General features: G+C 37.9%; 1 protein-coding gene across 2 annotated transcripts in view; it reads right to left on the bottom strand.

Annotated features, from left to right (window-relative positions):
* ARL13B (ADP ribosylation factor like GTPase 13B) overlaps positions 1 to 20,971 on the bottom strand; it is a 99,640-nt gene that overhangs the window by 54,511 nt on the left and 24,158 nt on the right. Inside the window, exons 2-4 of one of the 2 annotated variants that reach the window (XM_023726624.1) lie at positions 13,645 to 13,715; positions 12,628 to 12,727; positions 5,330 to 5,579 (exon numbers count right to left, since the gene is read on the bottom strand). In XM_023726624.1, coding sequence (XP_023582392.1) covers positions 5,330 to 5,579; positions 12,628 to 12,727; positions 13,645 to 13,683 — 389 coding nt within the window. In that variant the 5' untranslated portion in view covers positions 13,684 to 13,715. The remainder of the gene's footprint in view (positions 1 to 5,329; positions 5,580 to 12,627; positions 12,728 to 13,644; positions 13,716 to 20,971) is intronic. The other variant, XM_023726625.1, reaches the window with a different exon arrangement.

The raw sequence follows: 20,971 nt of genomic DNA on the forward strand, positions 1-20,971 counted from the left end.
AAATGTTACCTAACATATCCCTCCCCACTTCTAAAAAAAAAAACTTAATACAAGACCAAATGTCAAATAACTCCAAATAATTTGTTTTGGGGAACATGTAAATAATATATACGCAACTCATCAGAAAAAAATTTACATGTCTTAAAGATCAAATTTAAGTACAGAATTCTCAAGGATTAAAAAAAGAAACAGAACAAGGCAATGTTCTGCTAGGCAAAGAGTTCTGTATTACAAAGTCACAAAAGATAGAATCCTCTCCCCCCTCTCCAAAACACCCCACAAAACATTAAGGACCATCTAGTTCAACCAGAGACATATGACACGCCCAAGAATACAATAATTAATGTCAAAGATGGGACTAGTATTCAGTTCTTCTGCCTTTTCTCTGTGTTAATCCTTTAGTTTCTATAGTTGATAAAAACTGCCAAAAAGCATCTCATTTATAGTTGCCAAGTGAGCATCTCACAACACTAATGTCACCATCTGCTGGCAAATAGAGCAGTTAGAATGTACACTTAAATTACATGGTTTGTTCCTGAGAAAAATTCTGAGATAAAATCCAGAGACTTTTTGTACTGCCCCATGCTAATTTCATGTTACCTGCATCATCAATCTGCAAGCATTTATAGTTGTTCTTTAAACCATGAACCTGGGTCTGGAACACTGGTTGATTAAACCAACATTTGCCAAGCACTGTGCTAGATCCCTATGATCCTTGACTTCAAAGAGCTAAGAGTCTAATAAAGGAGACATAAATAAACTAATCACAATACAGCGAGGTACTTACAAACCAGGAACATCATACTCAGGTTGGAGATGCCTTTGTGAGTTGTCATTAGGAAAGCTTCCTTGGATGGACAGTATTTTAATTGACTCCTAAAAGTTACTCACTGCCATCCAGCTGATTCTGACTCACAGTGACACTACAGGACAGAGTAGAACTTCCTCACAGGGTTTCCTAGGCTGTAATCTTTACAGAAGCAAATTGCCACGTCTTTCTCCTGAGGAGCAGCTGGTAGGTTCCAAATGCCAACCTTTCAGTTAGCCGCTGAGCCCTTAACCACTGTGCCACCAGGGCTCTTTCAAAAGTTCCCAGCAGTGACCACAAAAGGGACTCGAACCAGAGGACTTATGCATCAGGCTATGTAGTAGAAATTAGCCACACAAAAGGTTGAGGAATGAACACTCCAGGCAGAAGGTAGCTGCATGTTTAAGGCTTGAGCAGGCAAGGACAAAAAGGAAGTGGTAAAACAAGAGAATGAAGAACCAGATTAAGAGCCTTGGAAGCCATGTTAAAGAGGTGGCACTACATGCTGAAAGCTATGAAGGTAACCTGAAGGAACTTTAAGCAGAGAAACAGTAAAATTATCAAATTTGCATTTTTAAAAAGCCTCCCTATTCTTCACATAGTCTTACATTGTTTCATTTGGGTATAACTGTTTTATAATTTCAAAAATATCAAATAAAGAAAAGAGTTCCTGCCAGTGATGTACAGAAAAGCCTAGATGGTAGGCAGGAAGACTGGTTAGGAAACTGTTGTTTTCAGTAACACAGGGGAGATGTACAGAGGGGCTGAACTGAGGTAACATCAAGGGGACAGACAAAGTAGTGAACTGACTCAGACATTAAGATAGTAGGAAAAATGAATTGTAGGCCAGAAATAAAAAGGTAAACAAGAGAACTTCCAAATACAGATCTTGGGCAGATATTCCAGAGGGGTTTGTTTATAACACAAAAAAGGATGGTTAAAAAATTTCATGTTATATGAACACTGCATACATTACCTGTTTTATAAAACATGCATAGGAAATTCATCAAAATGTCAGCAGTTGGAAGCCAGCACAACTTGTCCAAGGCAAGGTCATGGAAGCTCCACTGACACATCCAAACTCCCTGACAGACTGAACTGCTGGGCTGAGGGTTGTGGGGAACATGGTCTCGGGGAACACCTAGTTCAATTGACATAACATAGTTTATGAGGAAAATGTTCTACATTCTACTTTGGTGAGTAGTGTTTGGAGTCTTAAAAGCTTCTGGGCAGCCAGCTTAAATACTCCACTGGTCTCACCCTGTCGGGAGCAAGGGAGAATGTAGAAAACCAAAGACACAAGGGAAAGATTAGTCCAAAGAACTAACGGACCAAACTACCACAGCCTCCACCACACTAAGTCCAGCAGGACCAGATGGTGCTCAGCACTACCACTCACTGATCTGACAGGGATCACAACAGAAGGTCCTGGACAGAGCTAGAGAAAAATGTAGAACAAAATTCTAACTCACAGAAGACCAGACTTACCGGCTTGACAGAGACTGGAGAAACCCCAAGAGAATAGCCCCGATACACCCCTTTAGCTCAGTAATGAAGTCACTCCTGAGGTTCACCCTTCAGCCAAAGATTAGATAGGCCCATAAAACAAAACAAGACTAAAGGGGCACACCAACCCAGGGGCAAGGACAAGAAGGCAAGAGTGGACAGGAAAGCTGGTGATTGGGAACCGAAGGTCGAGAAGGGAGAATGCTGACGTGTCGTGGGGTTGGTAACCAATGTTGCAAAACAATACGCATACTAATTGTTCAATGAGAAGCTAGTCTGTTCTGTAAATCTTCTTCTGAAGTATAACAACAACAAAAAAAAGTCAGCAATTATTGGCTCTGGATGGCCGATGAATGATTTTTTGTTAACTCATTATTTCCTATATCTCTGAATTTATTAAGAATGTGTACTCCTCCTGAGGTTCACCCTTCAGCCAAAGATTAGACAGGCCCATAAAACAAACAATAATACATGTTTAACTCAACCATGTATATGAGAATAAAGGGGCACACCAACCCAGGGGCAAGGACAAGGAGGTAGGAGGGGACAAGAAAGTTGGATGAATGGAAACGGAAAACTCAAGGTCGAGAAGCAGAGATTGTTGACACGTCATTGAGTTGGCAACCAATGTCATAAAACAATATGTGTATCAGCTGTTTAATGAGAAACTAATCTACTCTGTAAACTTTCATCTAAAGCACAATTAAAAAAAAAAAAAGAATATGTACCTTTTCGTAATTTTGTATATTTTTTTAAAGCACATTCACTTCAAAAAAGAGTTTACCTCTTAATAGAAATCCTACAGTTGTAATTCTTCCTTGAGAAAAACTGGTCAAATGGCAAATCATTCTCTATTTCATAAACATACTGTTCATAATTAATTCTCACATCTTTGTGCGTTCTCACTATGAGATTATAGCAGTGAAGCAATCACTCTAGTTGTAGATTTTTTTTTTTTGCTGTGAGTTGAAATTGACTCCAAGGTATCTAACAACAATTCAGGAAATATTCTAGCTGAGAAACTTGACAGAACTGAAAGCAGATATCTTGCCAAGAGTTATTTGGGTAATCAATGTAGTCACTAATCACTTGCATGTCCCCACCGCAGACCTTTCCCCAGATAGATACCTGCTTGACTGACTCCCTAGCCTCTAATGTCAACTTCTCAATTATCATTATCCTAATTATAAGAGCAACATGTCCTGGCCACTACCATCATCACAGGCATTCCTGATACTCTTTTACCTGCTTAATTTTTTTCATGTACTTATCATCTAATGTACATTTATCTACCACCTGTCTGTCAATGTGTCATACTATGGTGGCTTCCATGTTGATATGATGCTAGAAGCTATGCCACTGGTAGTTCAAATACCAGCAACGTCACCCATAGTGCACAGGTTTCAGCAGGACTTCCAGGTTAAGACAGATTAAGGCCTGGCAATTTACTTGTGAAAATTAGCCAGTGATAACCCTATGGAGCACAACAAAATAGTGTCCAATATATGAAGCCCCTAGACTGGAAGGCACTCAAAATATACAGTGGCCACAACAATGGACTCAAGCATACCAACAATTGTGAAGTTGGCACAGGACCGGGTTACATTTCATTCTGTTGTACTTGGGGTCACCAGGACTCAGAACCGACCTGACAACTAACAACAACACAAACAAATGTAAGATATAATTTATTGTATTTATTGGGTGCCTCACCCCCTAGAATGTAAGTTCATGAGGTCATATATGGGCTTTGGTTGTTTTGCGTCCTAATGCATCCCCATCATCAGAACAATGCCTGGCACAAAGTGGGTGTTCAATAAATAAATGCTAAACTAATGCATGAAAGAATAAATGAAAAGAATAAATTAATTAATATTAGGTTTTAAAAAGCACATAATTTATTTTTCAAATGACCATCAGTCATTAACACTTTTTAATTTCGTCTAGAAGTCATTGGCTCTCTGCTTAAACATTTGTAGAGACTACTTTAGCCTATGGGGGGGGTTCAACAAAGTTCACTTTCTTATATTCTTCTATTAAAGTTTTTGTTAAGATTCAATAAAGGTGAGAATTGATTATACAAATCTCGTAATTTCTCTAACTGATTAAACTTATAAAAAGGAAACAGTACAAGTTTTACCAATAAATGACTGAAGCTTTACCATTTGTAGTCAGTTTCCAATCTGCCTCATTTAAAAATGTTCATTTACTACTGAAGATCACTGAAAAGCTTTGCTTTCAATTCTCATCTAACCACATATGTTAATGATTTTTCCACCTTAATTAATGAATCACAAGAATGATGGGAAAGGGACAAGAAAACAAGCGTACACATTGAGGTTACTCCAAGTTCAAGAGCAATATAAACAAGCATTTTAAACTTTCATTTTACCATGTCTCATAGTTATAGCACCATCTAGTGTTTATTACGCATAAACGCTATGAGAGCATATAGTACAAAAGGCCTTTGTCACTTAGTTTTTTAAAACATGTCTAGGCACCTGGACACAATGATGTAAGCATATGGCCAAGTTAATAATGATACAGAGCACATGTTCAACCTGAAAATGCAGAAAAGAAAACTAGAGATCAATTTGAAAAATAAACCATTTAAATACATTTCAAGCAAGAATACTCTTCAAGAAAATAAGAAAAGCATAAAAAAGTTATTAAAAGAAGAAAAAATATTTTACATGTTCTAGAACTCTTAATAGACTATTTCAAAATGCAAAATGTGAAAAAAAAAGTACATTAGCAACAAAATAAACAGTTTATACTTAATAAGTCCGGAAGATCTAATTATAAGGATTGTTCATAATATATAGCTTCAACCCTTAATCCCTACAGACAGCATAATAACAGGACCTCAGTATATTGACAACCCAGTTGGTTACATACTTTTTATTATACTCATGATGATGATTATGACTTGTTCAATGTTTTGTAATTTAAGCAAATTTCTTCACTGGCTAATGCCACTGCCCCTATGTTTACAGTGACACCATCATTACTTACACCAATATAGGCTTTCCTGATATCCTGGGATGTCGCAGGACTTCTGACATTGTCTCTTTTGTCTCTTCCATTCTCTCTTCATCACTGGAATCCACAACAAATATTACTCCATAGGATTCAGCATAGTAATTCTTCCAGATTCCCCGAATTCTCTTTCCACCTCCCAAGTCAAAGATGGTGACTTCAAACTTTCCTTGTCTGAGGTCAATTTTGGAAAATCCAACAGTAGGAGCTACATCTTCAGGATGCTCTATTTCAAATGACACAAAAGAAACAATCTTTAGGCTTTACATTAATAGCATTAATATAACTGTACAACTTGAATGGAATAAAAAGTGCTATTCAATCGTATTTTAATACCAAGTGTAATGTTTATTATTTGCTTACATTTATCAAGCATTACATCAAGCATATTGGTTGGAGGAGAATAAATATTACAAAATATCCAACTAGAATTTACTGTCTGTTTTCTATTGCTACTGATGTAAGTGTAGCGCCCAGAATAATGTATAGCAGTTTTTGAGAGGTTTTTGGCAATCCAGTCAATTCCAACTCACGGAGACCCCATGTGTGTCAGAGTACAAATGTGCTCCAGAGGATTTTCAATGACTGACTTTTCATAAGAAGATCACCAGGCTTTCTTTCAAGGCATCTCTGGGTAGACTCAAACATCCAACCTTTCAGTTAGCAGCTGAGTATATTAACCATTTGCACCACCCAGGGACTCCACCTAACACATGTTGTTGTTGTGTACCATCAAGTCAATTCTAACTTATAGTGACCCCATGTGACAGAGCAGACTTGCCCTATAGGGTTTCCTAGGCTGTAATCTTCACAGGAGCAGATTGCCAGGTCTTTTCTCCTGTGGGGAAACTGGTGGGTTTGAACTGAAGACCTTTCTGTTAGCAGTGAGCACTTAACCATTGTGACACCAGGCCTCCTCCTGCCTAGCACACAGCAGGGATTTAATATAATCTGTTGAATGAATAAATGAATGAATGAATGAATCCTTACCCTAAAGGCTACTTCTCACCAAGTTAGAAACAATAAAAATCTCAGCCCTTTACCATCACAGCCATCCTTAGGGACTATTACAACTTCCACGGTGTTATAATGAAAACCTTGAACATTTAAAAAATAAAGGAGTTCCGAAGAATCAAAGAATAGGAGAAGATATAAAAAGTAAGACTACTCTTTTTTAATTAGCTGACTTAAAGCTACAATGAAATGAAGAGACTTTTGAGGGTAGCTTGCAAACGTAAAGAGATCTCATTGTTTCCACAGGGAAATGTTCTGGATGTTCAAATAGATTTACAATTGAGTTTTTGTTGTTTTTTTTTTGGTATGCCTCTATATGACAACACAAAAAAGGTAATCCAGGATGTATATGATCGTAGCTGCCAAGGAGGGGCAATGGCAATAACTAAAAGGATTAAAAAGATCACTGAGGACCAAGAAAGACTTCATAGAGGAGATGGGACTTAGGCCTTAAAGATACGTAGGATTTAAACAGGCAAAAGAGTAATTTAAGTAAGGGGAATATGGCAAAGGCAAGGAAGAACGAGCAAGTTGAATACTGTGACTGCAGCAAACCCATAAGATTCTGAATGCAGACTGAAGCTAGACTGGAGAGAGATCCAAAGACAGAATGGGAAGCCAATGAAAGTATTTTAGATCAATGACATGATTATGGTATTGAAGGGGTGTTTTATTAGGATTCACCGTGCAAAAATCTCTAGAACCGAAGTGAGGGCACTGCAACAATCTAGATGAGGTATAAAAATAAAAAGGAAGGAATAGAAAAAAAGAATTCATGAAAGAATAATAGAACTTTATTACTCAATGGTTTTAAGGAAAAAGGGTTCAAGTTTCACGTTTGATGCCTATGATATAAAGAGAAAGAATGGGTTTTGTTTAGAACTGCACAGTCAATACTGTAGCCACAAACCACATGTAGCTTTTAAAATTAAATTTGATTAAAATTAAAAATAAACAATTCTGTTCCACAGCTGCACTAGCCACATTTCAAGTGCTGAAAAGCCACATATGGCTAGTGGGTACCCTATTAGACAGAGCTGATACAGAACATTTCCATCAATGCAGAAAGTTCTATTGGACAACACTGGTGTAGAGGGTCTTTTCATTCCCACATTCAAAGAAAAAACTTGCTATTACAAACATAAATTTTAAAGATACTTGCTGTTAGGCTTCGATGTAACTGAGGAATAGACCTACAATGCATTACTCCCTTTCAGTAAGCACCTTAATACAGTTTACACTGTTCCCTAGAAAGTTAATGGAGTCATTACAAGTCACATTTTGTCACTAAGACCTTAATTATCTAGAGGGAGAAACAAGCAATTATTAGACATAATATGCTTGCTTTTCCAGAAAGAGGACGATACTAGACATTTGAACATGTGGATCTAGTCCTGGCCAGAAACAGGCAATTGTCTGAGTGTGCTTTGCAAGGTGTACCAAGGAAATTTTCAGTGAAAAGAACTCAATTATATTGAACTAGAAAAAAGGTAATAATATGTACTGAACATCTACTCTGTACCAGGACTTCGCTAGGCACTGGAATATAAGAGGAATATCTGCTGTCCTTAAGAAACACACGGTGCAATACAGAAAGAATATTAGTGGAAATAACACAGAATTTATACATTCTGTGAAAAACGCTCTAGAGAATAGTGTGAAGGCATTAAAGAAGGAAAGGGTGAAGAGAAGGAAGGGGCAAGTTACGGTCTAGAAAGACCTCGGAGAAGAAGTGAAATGTAAGTGAAGTCTTTAAAGTTACATTAGCAGTATCAGAGAAGGGAGAAGAACTTTCTAGGTAGACAGAGCAACGTAAGCACAGATAAAACAATGACAATATTCCCAGTACACTGATTCAGATTAAATAATTTTTTTCAAGGTTATATGGTAGGCAGAGTCAGGACTTAAATCCAGGCATTCAAGATTTCAAAAGCCTGCCTCTTTTGATACATAAAACTTCTCCCCCAACCTTCTACTCTTTCTCCTGGTTCATACTCAGGATTCTGAGTTTCAAGATTCAATATTAAATATTCAGACACAATCCTTCCCTGACGATTCCTTCTCTACTTCCAGTATCTGTATAAGTGCTCCCAATTAGTGAAACAAACCTCCATCTCAACACCTATACCTTCTATAACATCCTGTCTTCTTGCTGATCTTCACAATAGCCTATACCTTCCCAATGCCTGGGATCATGTCTTTGTATCCTTAGCACCCAGCATAAGGCATGCAGTGGCTCAATACCACAACACCAGATCATTAAAACAGGTGAAGCTGCTGTCCATCTGTCCATCCTTCCTCCTTTTCTTCCATCTATCCATCCATCCATCCTTGCAATTTACTAAGGGGCTATAATAGAGCACGCATCATATAAGAACTAGGGACAGATACAAAGACACATGATCCCTGATCCTGATGAATTTCTGTGAAGTATTTGTAGTAAGATGTAATTTCTAGAAAGTCCAAGATAAAATACAAATATATAATCAATAATTGTTTATTCAACATCTGTCATATACTAAGCACTCTGCAAGGTTTTAGAAATACAAAGATTAATAAGATCCGGCTTCTGATCTTACAGAGCTCTTAATCTATGCAGCAAACATATATAAACAAATAATTACAATATAGTGAAGACGTGGTAAGCAAAGTATTGACAAATTGCTATGAGAAGAATGTAAAAAAATAACAACTGAGTCTATGACAAAGAGGATCACAGCTTTTCTGGAAAAGGTGACTTCTGTGTTTTTCAGGTGGACAGGATGGAGATAAGGATGCTGTAGCAGAGCGAACAGCAAATGCAAAGGCAGACTGCATGAACGTGCACGCCACTGGCACTACAATTAATTTGCTATGCTCGATTATAATGTAAAAGAGAAGCAGGTGGAGCAGGACAAACGGGAGACAAGACTGAAGAGAAAGTAGAGGCAGTCTTGTAAGTCCTGCTATGCAGCTTTATCTATAACCTAATAGTGGATGAGAAACCACAAAAGGGTTTTAAACAATAATGAAATAAATACTACTGTTTTTTAAAAAGATCACCATGAGGAAACCAGATACACCACCACTCCCCCAATATCCATCCACTCCTTCTAAAAAATTAGAACCAGCAATGTTTAGCTGGGCACATTAAAAAGAAAAAAAAAAAGAAACCATTGCCGTCAAGCCAATTCTGACTCAGAGCAACCCTACAGGACGGAGTGGAACTACCTCATAGAGTTTCCAAGGAGCAGCTGGTAGATTTGAACTGCTGATCATTTGGTTAGGAGCCATAGTGCTTAACTACTGCACCACCAGAATAAGGACCTTTCCCAGTCTCCTTTGTTAACTATAAGTCACCATGTGTTTGAATTCTCACCAATGGGATAAGAGTAGAAGCACTGTTTCCAACTTTTGGGTCATGCCCCTAAAGGCAAAGAATAGTCCTTCTTCTTGCCCATTATTCTTCTGATTGGATGGAAAGGAAAGGAGTTGTGCTCTCCCTTCCTTTCTTTCCTCCTTCCTGTGGGCTGGAATGCAAATGTGAGATCTGAAGTAGAATTCGAAATCTGGAAGTGGGAGTACTCACTGTAGTACAGCTAAAATATATGTTATTCAACTGGCAGTTGTGTAGCAAGTGATACACTGATACTACAAACTAGAAAACCAGTTACTCTTGTTTATGTCATAGCAAACCATCTGGTGAAACTGTAGCCTGTGATACCATGGAAGGCAGAACACAGGTCAATGAAGCATATAATTCTAGAGAAAACAGCTGTTAAGTTCAGAATGTCGGCTATTTTAGCTGCCCTTTTCAAAGTCCTACAAAAGAGGTATAAATTCAGGCTAAAGCTAGACAGTTTACAAACAGAAATGGAAAGGAATATATCTCTATAAGGGATGGACTCCCTTCCTGTGGCTTGTAACCTGTACTTTGGTATGTGTCAGAGCTGAAAATGCCTACTGTTTCTATATTACAAAACTGAGGCATAGATAAGAGGTGGTTCTAAAGACGGAGCATTACTAGGTAGCATTGGCCTTTCCCAACTTCCTCTAGTTCTCAGCCAGACAATGGGAGCCAGCCTACTGTTTTAGATGGCTTCAAGGAGGCCGCCATTGAGACAAACGGTGACTGGCAGAGCACAGAAGGTAGTAAAAACAGCTCAAAATTTTTAATCTTATAAACTACAGCTGTTTAGCTGTAGTTACTTCATGTTACTGACTAGGAGCCTACTAAGTTTTTTTAATGATCCATACTGCTAAAAAAGTAAATAAGCCTGGTCTGCAAAATCCTGTGAATGTTGGATACTAACATTCCCTGGGACTGCCAAAGCTGTGCAGGCAGAAAGTAACCTATAAAAACTGTGTACCCTCAACTATATACTCTAATAAGGGAGGTAGTTGTTTGGTCATAGGGCATTTTGGGTTGTCATGATGGCTGGAGCATCCACTATATGCTCAACATTCAACAATGTGAGGGTCTAATCCACACAAAGAATGATTTTCTTACCCAAAATGACAATAGTTTCCGGGTAAGAAACACTACTCAACGGTCAGAGAATCCTGGATTTTTTGGCTGGGCACATGGTTGTTTAGGATGAAGACTGCAATTCCCAGCCTCCATGGAAGCTAGGGGTGGTCATAAGAGTAGGCCCTAGTGGTGTGCTGGTACATGTTTGATAATCAGCTCTCTGTGAGGGAGTAAGGAAGCCCTGATATGTAGTGTCTGCCAGTTTCCACAGTATGAATATCATGGCTACTTGAACACAGAGTTGGGAAGAAATGATGCTTGCTGATATGAACTGGAGAAGCCAGCAGAAGCTAGGTCCAAAAATACCACTGGCTCTATCCAATGGCCTGTGGACTGAAGTCATGTGGCAGCTTCCAGTTCATTCTCTTTTAGAGTTCATGCTCTTCCTTCCAGCTGGAATGTACATGTAGTGGTGAGCTAGCTAAATTAGACCATGTAAGCGAGGAGGATTCTACGGATGGCAAAACAAATAGGAGAAAGGGTTTGAGTCACTAACACCATGCTACACCAGCCCTACACTACTTCTGCCTAGACAGTTATGAGAGAGAAATAAACTCTATCTTGTTTAAATCTTGCTATTTTAGGTCTCTGTTAGAGCAGTTGAACCTATACCCAACAATGCAATCATTTTGACAGTCATGAAGAAGAGAAGTTGATTGAAAGAAGTCAAGTTTATGGTGGGGAAGGTACCCTTAGATCAACAAGCTATCATATTATAAGTGAAAGATGTTGGGAGTCTGGACTTAGGCAATAGCAATACAATTAGAGAGGAGGCAGGCATTAAGGAATAAAAAGAAAAAGACAAGGAGGTGAACAGAGAACTAGAAGTAAGTGGAAGAAGCCATGGGAGAAATGTTTTCAGAAGGCTGCCTACTATACCTAAAGCATGGTCCAAAGAACTGGGACACCAAAATAAGTAAAATTGCTATTAGGGAATTTACAGTCTAGAGCAGTGGACAGATAAAATTGCAATTAAGTAGTGACACAAAAAGGAGGGAGTAGCAATTCTACTGATAGCGGTAATAATGAGTTGCGATGGTGAGGGATCAGAAAAGACTTCATGGAGGAAACTACAAGATAAAAAATGAGTTTTTAAAAATAAGTAGGTATCCTCCCTAGTAAGAAAAGTGAAGACAGCATAAACAAAAATCCAAAGGCATGAAAATGCTTAATTTGGGAAACTTCAAGTACTTCTATATAACTGGAATCTTAAAAAAAAAATAAGGGAAGAAGTCATTCACTGAAGTAGGCTGAAGAGTAAATAGGAAGTAAAACACAGAAATAGAGCTAGAGAGGAGCTCAAAGTTAAAGGAAGGTTTGATTTTTTGTTCATGATGTGACACCTGGAACATTCTCTAGATTCAGAAAAAGAAACCAGTGGATATATGGAGGTGGAAGACAGAGGGGAAATGGCCTAACTGAAGAAAGATGTTCTAAGTATATACAACAAATTACAGGGTTTGACTAGCAGATTCTTAGGTGTCTGCTTCCTAGAATGCAAAACTTTGAACAAATGGAAAAGGGAAGTTTAGACCAGGGGTCTGTAAACTATGGTCAACAGGCCAAATCTGGCTCATTGCCTGTATTTGTATGGCCCTCAAATTAAGAATGTGTTTTACATTTTTAAATAACTGGGAAAAAAAAAGTCAGCAGAATACTTCATAACACATGAAAATTATATGAAATTCAAATTTCAGTGTCCATAAATAAAGTTTCATTGGAACACAGTCATGCTCATTTGTTTACGTACCGTCTATAGCTACTTTTACACTACAACATCCGAGTTGTGTCACTGGGGCAGAGACCATATGATCTGTGAAGCCTTCTTGACAGAAAAAGTTTGCTGATCCCTAATTTAGATGACAATGGTGAGTGCTCAGCAAGGATATAATTTAGAAGACAGCATACAGAGTACTAAAAAAGCTTTAGAAGAATTCACAGACAATACTATGTAATTTACATAGAATTTGGGAGCAACAAAATACTTTTCCATAATACTTAGTTCTTTTTATTTCACACATTTCCATAAATAAAAATCCCTATCTGATATGCACGATATCTTGTTGTCATCAACAGTTTTCAGAAACATATGGTAAGTTTTCTACCAATTCATACCCTTAAGATGACTGGCTGGTGTTACATCCTCTGAGTGCATAACAAACTCACTAGCACAGTCACTATTATATTATAGTACAAAGCATTACATTAAGAAGATTAAATAAATATAGCCAATTAGATGTAATATATATGATATAAAACCCTTTAATAACACAGAGGTCTATTCTTAACATACTACATAATATTGAAAAAGAACATCAAGAGATGCTAAGAGAGCTGTGCTGGCTAACCTCGCTTCTACCTCCCTTGTTTCTAGGTATGGCCATGTGATTAAATTCTGGCTAACAGAACATAAGTAGAAGCTGGGTGTCCTTAAAAACAGGGACACTAATTCTTTTTTTTTAGTTTTTCCCCCTCCTGTTGGCTAGAACACAGATGTGATCCATCTTAGCTGATCAGAGCCTCAGAGAGCCTCTGCATCTGAAACATATTCAAATCTGAAACATGAAAATTGGCCAGTATTGTCAAGCCAGAGCCTATCTGTCATATTAGTCATAACATACTAATACATACAAAGTAAATGGAGTGCAGAGCCAAACACACTACCTGTACCCAAGGATAATATAATCAAGCAATTTAAAAACAGATAAGTAAATAATTTAGAACAATGCAATAGAATTTAGAAAGCATATAAAAATTTTGAGCTTACCTCCTTGGATTCCCTTTGCCGTTGCAGTTTTACCAGCATTATCAAGTCCCACCATCACAAGGGTCACCTTTCTTAAAATAATAAAAATGTAAAAATCACTTTTTGAGTTAATTTAGTATTAGGGAAAAATTAAATCAATTTCATTCATTCAAGCAACATTTAAGGAGAACCTACGAGGTACAAAACAATATGCTGCATGCTAGGGGTACAATGATGAATAAAATATAGATTCATAAAGCAAAATTCATGAAAAATACCTTTAAAGTGCTATCCCTGTGTCCTCTAAGCAAATGAAGGAAAATGGTACAAAAGACAATCCAAAGGATAAGAAAAAAGAAAGTAAAGAAAGATGAAAGAGAAGATGTATTCTACCCCCTGAATTAACTATCATGGCGACAGACTAAATTTTTTAGGTAACTGAATTCCTAACAGACTATCAGAAATCTGTTTATCAAGTGAAATTACATAAAATATAATTCTTGCCAGATCCTAAGGACTACTGGTGTGCTCAACTCTTATGTTTTTAGACATGCAGCACTTTACCAAGTATAAATGTTCAATGTAGTATCATGACCATTAATTTAAGTGCTAACATATTTTGAAAGAGGATTTCTACAAAGTTTAATATGTTTCTGATGACATAGCTAAACTCCACAGAGCCAAAATAATACAATCTGGTTCAATCTTACAGCTGAAGAAACATAAGCCCAGATAAGTCATTTGTCTAAGGACAGAGCTACAGAGTAAGAACCAGAATTTAAATCACCCAACTCCTAGAGACATCTTGAACCTAAGACAGGTATAAAGGAGAAAACCCATATACTGGTCTTATTTACTTGGCAGAGCCCTGGTGGTGCAGTGGTTAAGAGCTCGGCTGCTAATCAAAAGGTCGGCAGTTTGAATCCACCAGCCGCTCCTTGGAAACCCTATGGGGCAGTTCTACTTTGTCCTATAAGGTCACTATGAGTCAGAATTGACTCAATGGCAATGGGTTTGAATTTTGGTTTTATTAACTTGGCAATTCAGTCCATCATTAAATCAGCTGGTAAAAGTTCTTTTCTGTTCTAGGCTGAACTATTGGAAAATACAAGAGAGGTGAGACAGTCCATAACCAACATGGATTTGGGAACCAGAATTTCCGTGGGAATACAGAGAGAAAGTCGGTGTAATTAGATGTTATTTACTAAAACAGTTGTGCAGTTAAGACCACAGGGTTAAGGTAGGCTTTCTGCCATATACAGTCATTCCTCATTGGTGATCAGCGCAAGGACGGTTAAAAAAAGAACTTAGATGGCAGAAAGAGTGTTCTAGACCTTGCTTTCTTGGATCTGGACTTTTTTATGTATTCAAAGGGGCCATCCATATAAGAAAGGTAAAGGCCAGAGGTGAGAGCGTAAGGCAGTTCAGTTACAGGTCACAAGCTGAGGAAGAACAAACTCAGTCCTGCAAAATACAAACTCTTTATTTATTAAACAAATAATTACTGATCATCTTCTGTATGCCAGATACTGTTCTAGAAACTTGGGCTGCACGTGTTAGTTTAAGAAAAAAAAAAAAGAGGAAGAAGAAACAAAAACAGACACACAAAGAAACTCTACCCTTATATTCTTACTTTCTAGAGATAAGAGACAGGTAATAATGATAAACATAATAAATAAGTAAATTATAAGTCATACATGATTAAGTAGGTGATTACGCTCATGGGAAGAAAAAAATAGTGTACGCCAGAGGAAAGGGGACCGGGAGTTGAGACGTGAGCAGGTTGCAGTTTTATGCAGAGGGGTCAGCAAAGGCCTCATTGAAAAGGTGAAATCTCAGCACAGCCTTGAGAGGGAGAGTTAGTCATGGAAGTATCTGAGGCAAGAGAGGACAGCTGGTGTAAAGGCAGTAAGGTGGGGCATGTGGGGATGTCCAAGTATCAGTAAGGAGGCCAGCGCGGTGAAGCTAAGTAAGAAAGAGGCAGAGTAGAAGGACCAGAGGTTAGAGGCATGTCAGGGGACACGTCATGTAGGGCCTTGCAGGCCATGGTGGACTCTGGCTTTTCTGTGAGTGAAATGAATTTACTTTCCATGTTAATTTCCTTTGTTATCCAGGAACCTTAGTCTTGTCTAAATATTTCAACCATCCCTTACCCACTAGGGTAATAAACTGAAATATGGCTACGCTTGAGTCAATTCAGGAATAGGGTAAGTAGCAGCAAGTAGCATCACCTGAACCCATCCCCAGTCTGCAGGTGTTAGAATCAGTGGGAATGTCCAAGGGATCCACGACCAAATTATAAATTTAAGGAGACAAGATAGTATGTGAGGTTTAGATACCTCTATCCATGTGAAAATTTTACCTCCGTCATCAACTTTGAAAAACATAAATTTATTTATTAAGCTGTGAGATATTTAGAGTATAACTTCATTATTCTGTTTGAAGTATTTTGTTTGAAATATTAATAATTACCAACCTTCAAAGAAAATTTAAGCATAAACTATTTTCCTAAACAAAATACAGTTAATGACTATCCAGAAAACATGGATAACGTATCACTTACAATAAATTTTATAGGTAATTCAAGTTACTAAATTTACAATGCATATGATTAAAATAATCTTAATATTAAAGCTAACTAAATTACTCCTTAATGACTTATAATGCATTTCAAGATCTATAGTGTTTCAGACATCACCATGAACCAAAACAATTACTTTTGGGGAATAAATTCCTGTTTTCTGCTTCTTTGGATCATTCATTCAAGAACTACTTATTAAACACGTCTTACACAGTGGCAGACAAACATCCACAATTCCTATCCCTTGTAAACCTTAGAGACTACCACAGAAAACAGGCATTACAGAGGTAATTACAATAAAGTGTGATGACTGTTGTAAGGGGAAAGCACAAACAACCACGGAAGATGGAGCCAGCAGATAGAGCCTACTCTAGGCGTCATGGAAGGCTGTACTACAATATAAAATATACATCAAGTGGGTCAGCCGGTACAAGGAACATCAAGGAAACTTTTCATATTCTTTCTGACACCAAGCAAAAAAAAAAAAAAAAAAACCCCAATACACCATTTTTAAGGAAAATGGCACCTCAATCTCCATTACACAGGTGGTATCTTAAGGTATGCTTTTTATTTTTCCCCATTCTCGTCAAGATCTCAGTTAAACAACAAGAAAAGCACTCCCAAACAATTATTATTATGAATTTTGAAACACTGCCTTAAAGCTACTAAGGATTACTAAGGATGTTAGCTTTTACCTTAAGAGTGTTTTTTTTTTTTTGCAGGTTCAAACAAAAAAAGTCCTTCAAAGATGAAAATCACTTTGGAAAATTATAATCATGTTGAGACAGGCGCAACGTAAGTCTTTCTGGATTTCTATTTTTACTCTGACTACCCTTCAAGATTATTCTGCCATCTACTTCAAAAAATGGCTTTAATTAAATATTTGAGGTAATTAAAGCCTTAATGAATAAATGTTACATTAACAATATGAATAAAAATCAAAGCATGGTTCACTGCAATGCTTGATAACAAAGAATAAAAATTTCACTTTCGGAATAGAATGAGTTTAAAAGATTAACATCAATCTCTCAAAATTATATACAACTGTAAAAACAATAAAGATGTACAATCTATTTAACACATGTTAAAATACAGACGTCAGAAGCAAGGCCAAGATGGCAGAGTAGTCAAGATGCATCCAGTGGTCCCTCTTACCACAAAGACAAAAAAAACAAGTGAATCGATGATACATAACAATCTAGGAGCCCTGAACATCAAAGGCAAAGTTGAGGAATTGGACTGAGTAGGAAGGGGAGGGAGAGACAGTTCGGAAGTAGCAAGGAGCTGCCAGACCTGACCTGGCAGGAGCCAGAGCCCTTCAGGCCGGATCAGCTCATGGTGCGTGGTGAGGCAAACAGTGGCACTCAGGAGGCGTTTTCCACATCGAGAGAGACCAAGCGGCAGAGAGTCTACTCGACTGTCCAGAACCAGTGAGAAGCAGCTCTCAATAGGCGAAACATAAGTACCTGCATCTGGCCTACCACAGGGATCAAAAACACCACCTTTTGGGAAAAACCTCTTTCCCATTTATCTCTTTGCTCCCTGCTCTGCACTCAGTCTGGGATGGCTTCAGTGATTGCCGAATTCCCTGGGCCGGAAGTAGGACCTGTCAGGTGTCCTAAGCCATTCACCCCACCTTGGAGAGGGAACAAATTAACAAATGGGAAAAAATAATCTGCAAGCTCCCCTAAGCCAGGAACTCAGAGTAGGCACAGATCCTTTGCCTAGACACAGGCATAAGGGGTCCACAGAATTTGAGTGCCCTTCCCCCTGCACAGACTCGTGTGGGCCCAATTCAACGGCATAGGACCTCATTACCACAGTACAACAGGGTATATACTGGAAGTCTAACTTGAACTGTTCCAGCTGTGAACCAGCAGGTTTGTGACATGTGACACTGCTCTGCCCATTAAGCAGGGTCTTCACCTACCCACATCAGGGGCCTGAGGACTGGTGGCTCCACCCATGCCACCTAGCCACCTGCAACAGGGGCCCAAGTATAAAAGGTGTTCCCCAGTCCTTACACCCAACAGCTTTGGGTGCTCATACTTTGGATGCAAAACCCACCCACCTACCCAGTCAAGGGAACAGTGGCGTGCTTTCCTCTCAGACACTCAGGAGCGGCCACTGGCCCCTGCCTTGCTCAGCATGTGACCTCTACTGCAGCCAGATGCCTGTGCCCACCCCAATCACCCATGCTTGTCTAGGACTGTAGGTGAGAGCCTGCACCACACACTTGGTGGCAGACTACCTGGACACCTGAGCTGAATCCACACAAGAGGAGTGGGTGGACTCATGGGCTCACAAACTAAGCAGGAGATCTGGTCACCTGGTGGCAGGACGTTGGAGCTTCAGGGGTGCCGGTGATCATGCTAGCTCACACCAGCAGCCTATTTGGGCATATCAAAGCAAAACAAAACAAGAAACCAAGACACAGAAAAGAAACATAAAATAAACAAATATAATAACATATTGATGGCTCGGAGACAACAGTCAATATCACATCACATAAAGAGGCAGACATAATGGCTTCAGCAAGAACCCAAAATAAAGAATCAAGAAATTTTCCAGAGGAAGAGAATTTCTTGGAATTATCAGAGGCAGAATACAAAAGATTAACTTACAGAACTCTTTAAGAGATCAGGAAAGAGATTAAGAAAAACGCAGACCTAGCAATAGTGGACCTTAAGAAGATTTAGAGAAAAATATAATGACAAACTTAACAGGCTGCAAGAATCCATAGAGACACAGCAATCAGAAATCCAGAAGATTAATAATAAAATTTCAGAATCAGACAACTCAGTAGAAAGTCATAGGAGCAGAATTGAGGCAACAGAAGTCAGAATTAGTGAGACTGAAGATAAAGCAATTGACACCAACTGACTTGAGGAAAAATAAGATTAAAGGATTTAAAAAAATGAAGAAACCTTAAGAATTATGGGGACTCTATCGAGAGGAATAACATACGAGTGATTGGAAAACCAGAACGAGGCGGGGATCACAGAATTGTTGAAGATTTGTTGGCAGAAAACTTCCCTAATATCATGAAAGATGAACAGATATCTATACAAGACACTCATGGAACCCCACATAAAATAGATCCCAAAACAAAGTAACCAAGACATATTATAATCAAATTTTCCAAAACCAAAGATAAAAAGAAAATTTTAAAAGCGGCTAGGGAGAAACAAAAAGTCATTTAAAAAAAAGAATCAATAAGACTAAACTTGGACTAGTCATCAGAAACCATGCAGGCAAGAAGACAATGGGATGACATATATAAAGCATTGAAGGAAAAAAAATCGCCAGCCAAGAATTACATATCCAGAAAAACTGTCTCTCAAATACGATGGCGAAATAAGGGCATTTCCAGGTAAACAGGAGCTTAGAGAATTGGCAAAAACCAAACCAAAATTACAAGAAATACTAAAGGGAGCCTTCTGGTTAGAAAATCAATAACATCATTTAAAAACCCAAGACTAGAACACAGGACAGAACAACCAGATATCAACCCAGATAGGGAAGTCACAAAAGTAAATCAAAGTTAAAACACTGAAAATAGGGAAACAGAGATGTCAATATGTAAAAGGTGACAACATTAAAACAAAAAAGAGGGACTGAAAAATGTAGTCACAGATTTCTCATATGGAAAGGAAGTCAAAGCAATATAAAGAAATAAAAGATTGGTTTAAACTTAGAAAAACTGGGATAAATATTAAGGTAACCACAAAGGAAACAATCCTACACATCAGAATAAAAAAAAAAAAAAAAAAAAATAGACTCAGCAAATACAAAATCAACAACAATGAAAAACATGAAAATATATAAAGAAAAACAACTCAGCACAAAAGATTAAGTGGAACAAAGAAACTGTTGACAACACACAAAAAAATACAGCAAAATGACAGCACTAAACTCATACCTATCAATAATTACACTGAATGTAAATGGATTAAATGCACCAATAAAAACACAGAGAGTGGCAGAATGGATTAAAAAACACAATCCACCTATATGCTGCCTACAAGAGACACACCTTAGACTTAAAGACACAAACAAACTAAAACTCAAAGCATGGAAAAAAATATATCAAGCACACAACACTCAAAAAAGAGCAGGAGTGGCAAAATTAATCTCTGACAAAACAGACGTTAAAGCAAAATCCACCACAAAGAATAAGGAAGGACACTATGTAATAATTAAAGGGTCAATACACCAGAAAAACATAAATATAATAAATATTTACATACCCAATGACAGGGCTCCAAAATACAAAAAACAAACTCTAACAGCATTGAAAAGAGAGCTAAACAGCTCCACAATAATAGTAGAAGACTTCAATACAACACTTTTGGTGAAGGACAGAACATCCAGAAAGAAGCTAAACAAAGACATGGAAAATCTAAATGCCACAATCAACCAACTTGACCTCATGGAGATACACCAATCAATCCACCCAACAGCCGCCAAGTATACTTTCCTTTCCAATGCACATGGAACATTCTCCAGAATAGACCACATATTAGGGGGTAAAGCAGGACTTAACAAAATCCAAAACATTGAAATATTACAAAGCATCTTTTCTGACCATAAAGTCATGAAAGTAGAAATCAGTTAACAGAAAACGCAAGAAAAAAAAATCAAACACATGGAAACTGAACAACACCATGTTCAAAACCTACTTGGTTATAGAAGAAATTAAGGATAGAATAAAGAAATTCATAGAATCAAACGAGAAGGAAAACACATCCTACCAGAACCTTTGGG

The sequence above is a fragment of the Trichechus manatus genome, unplaced genomic scaffold (assembly GCF_000243295.1).
Source record: "Trichechus manatus latirostris isolate Lorelei unplaced genomic scaffold, TriManLat1.0 scaffold00012, whole genome shotgun sequence".
Lineage (NCBI taxonomy): Eukaryota > Metazoa > Chordata > Mammalia > Sirenia > Trichechidae > Trichechus > Trichechus manatus.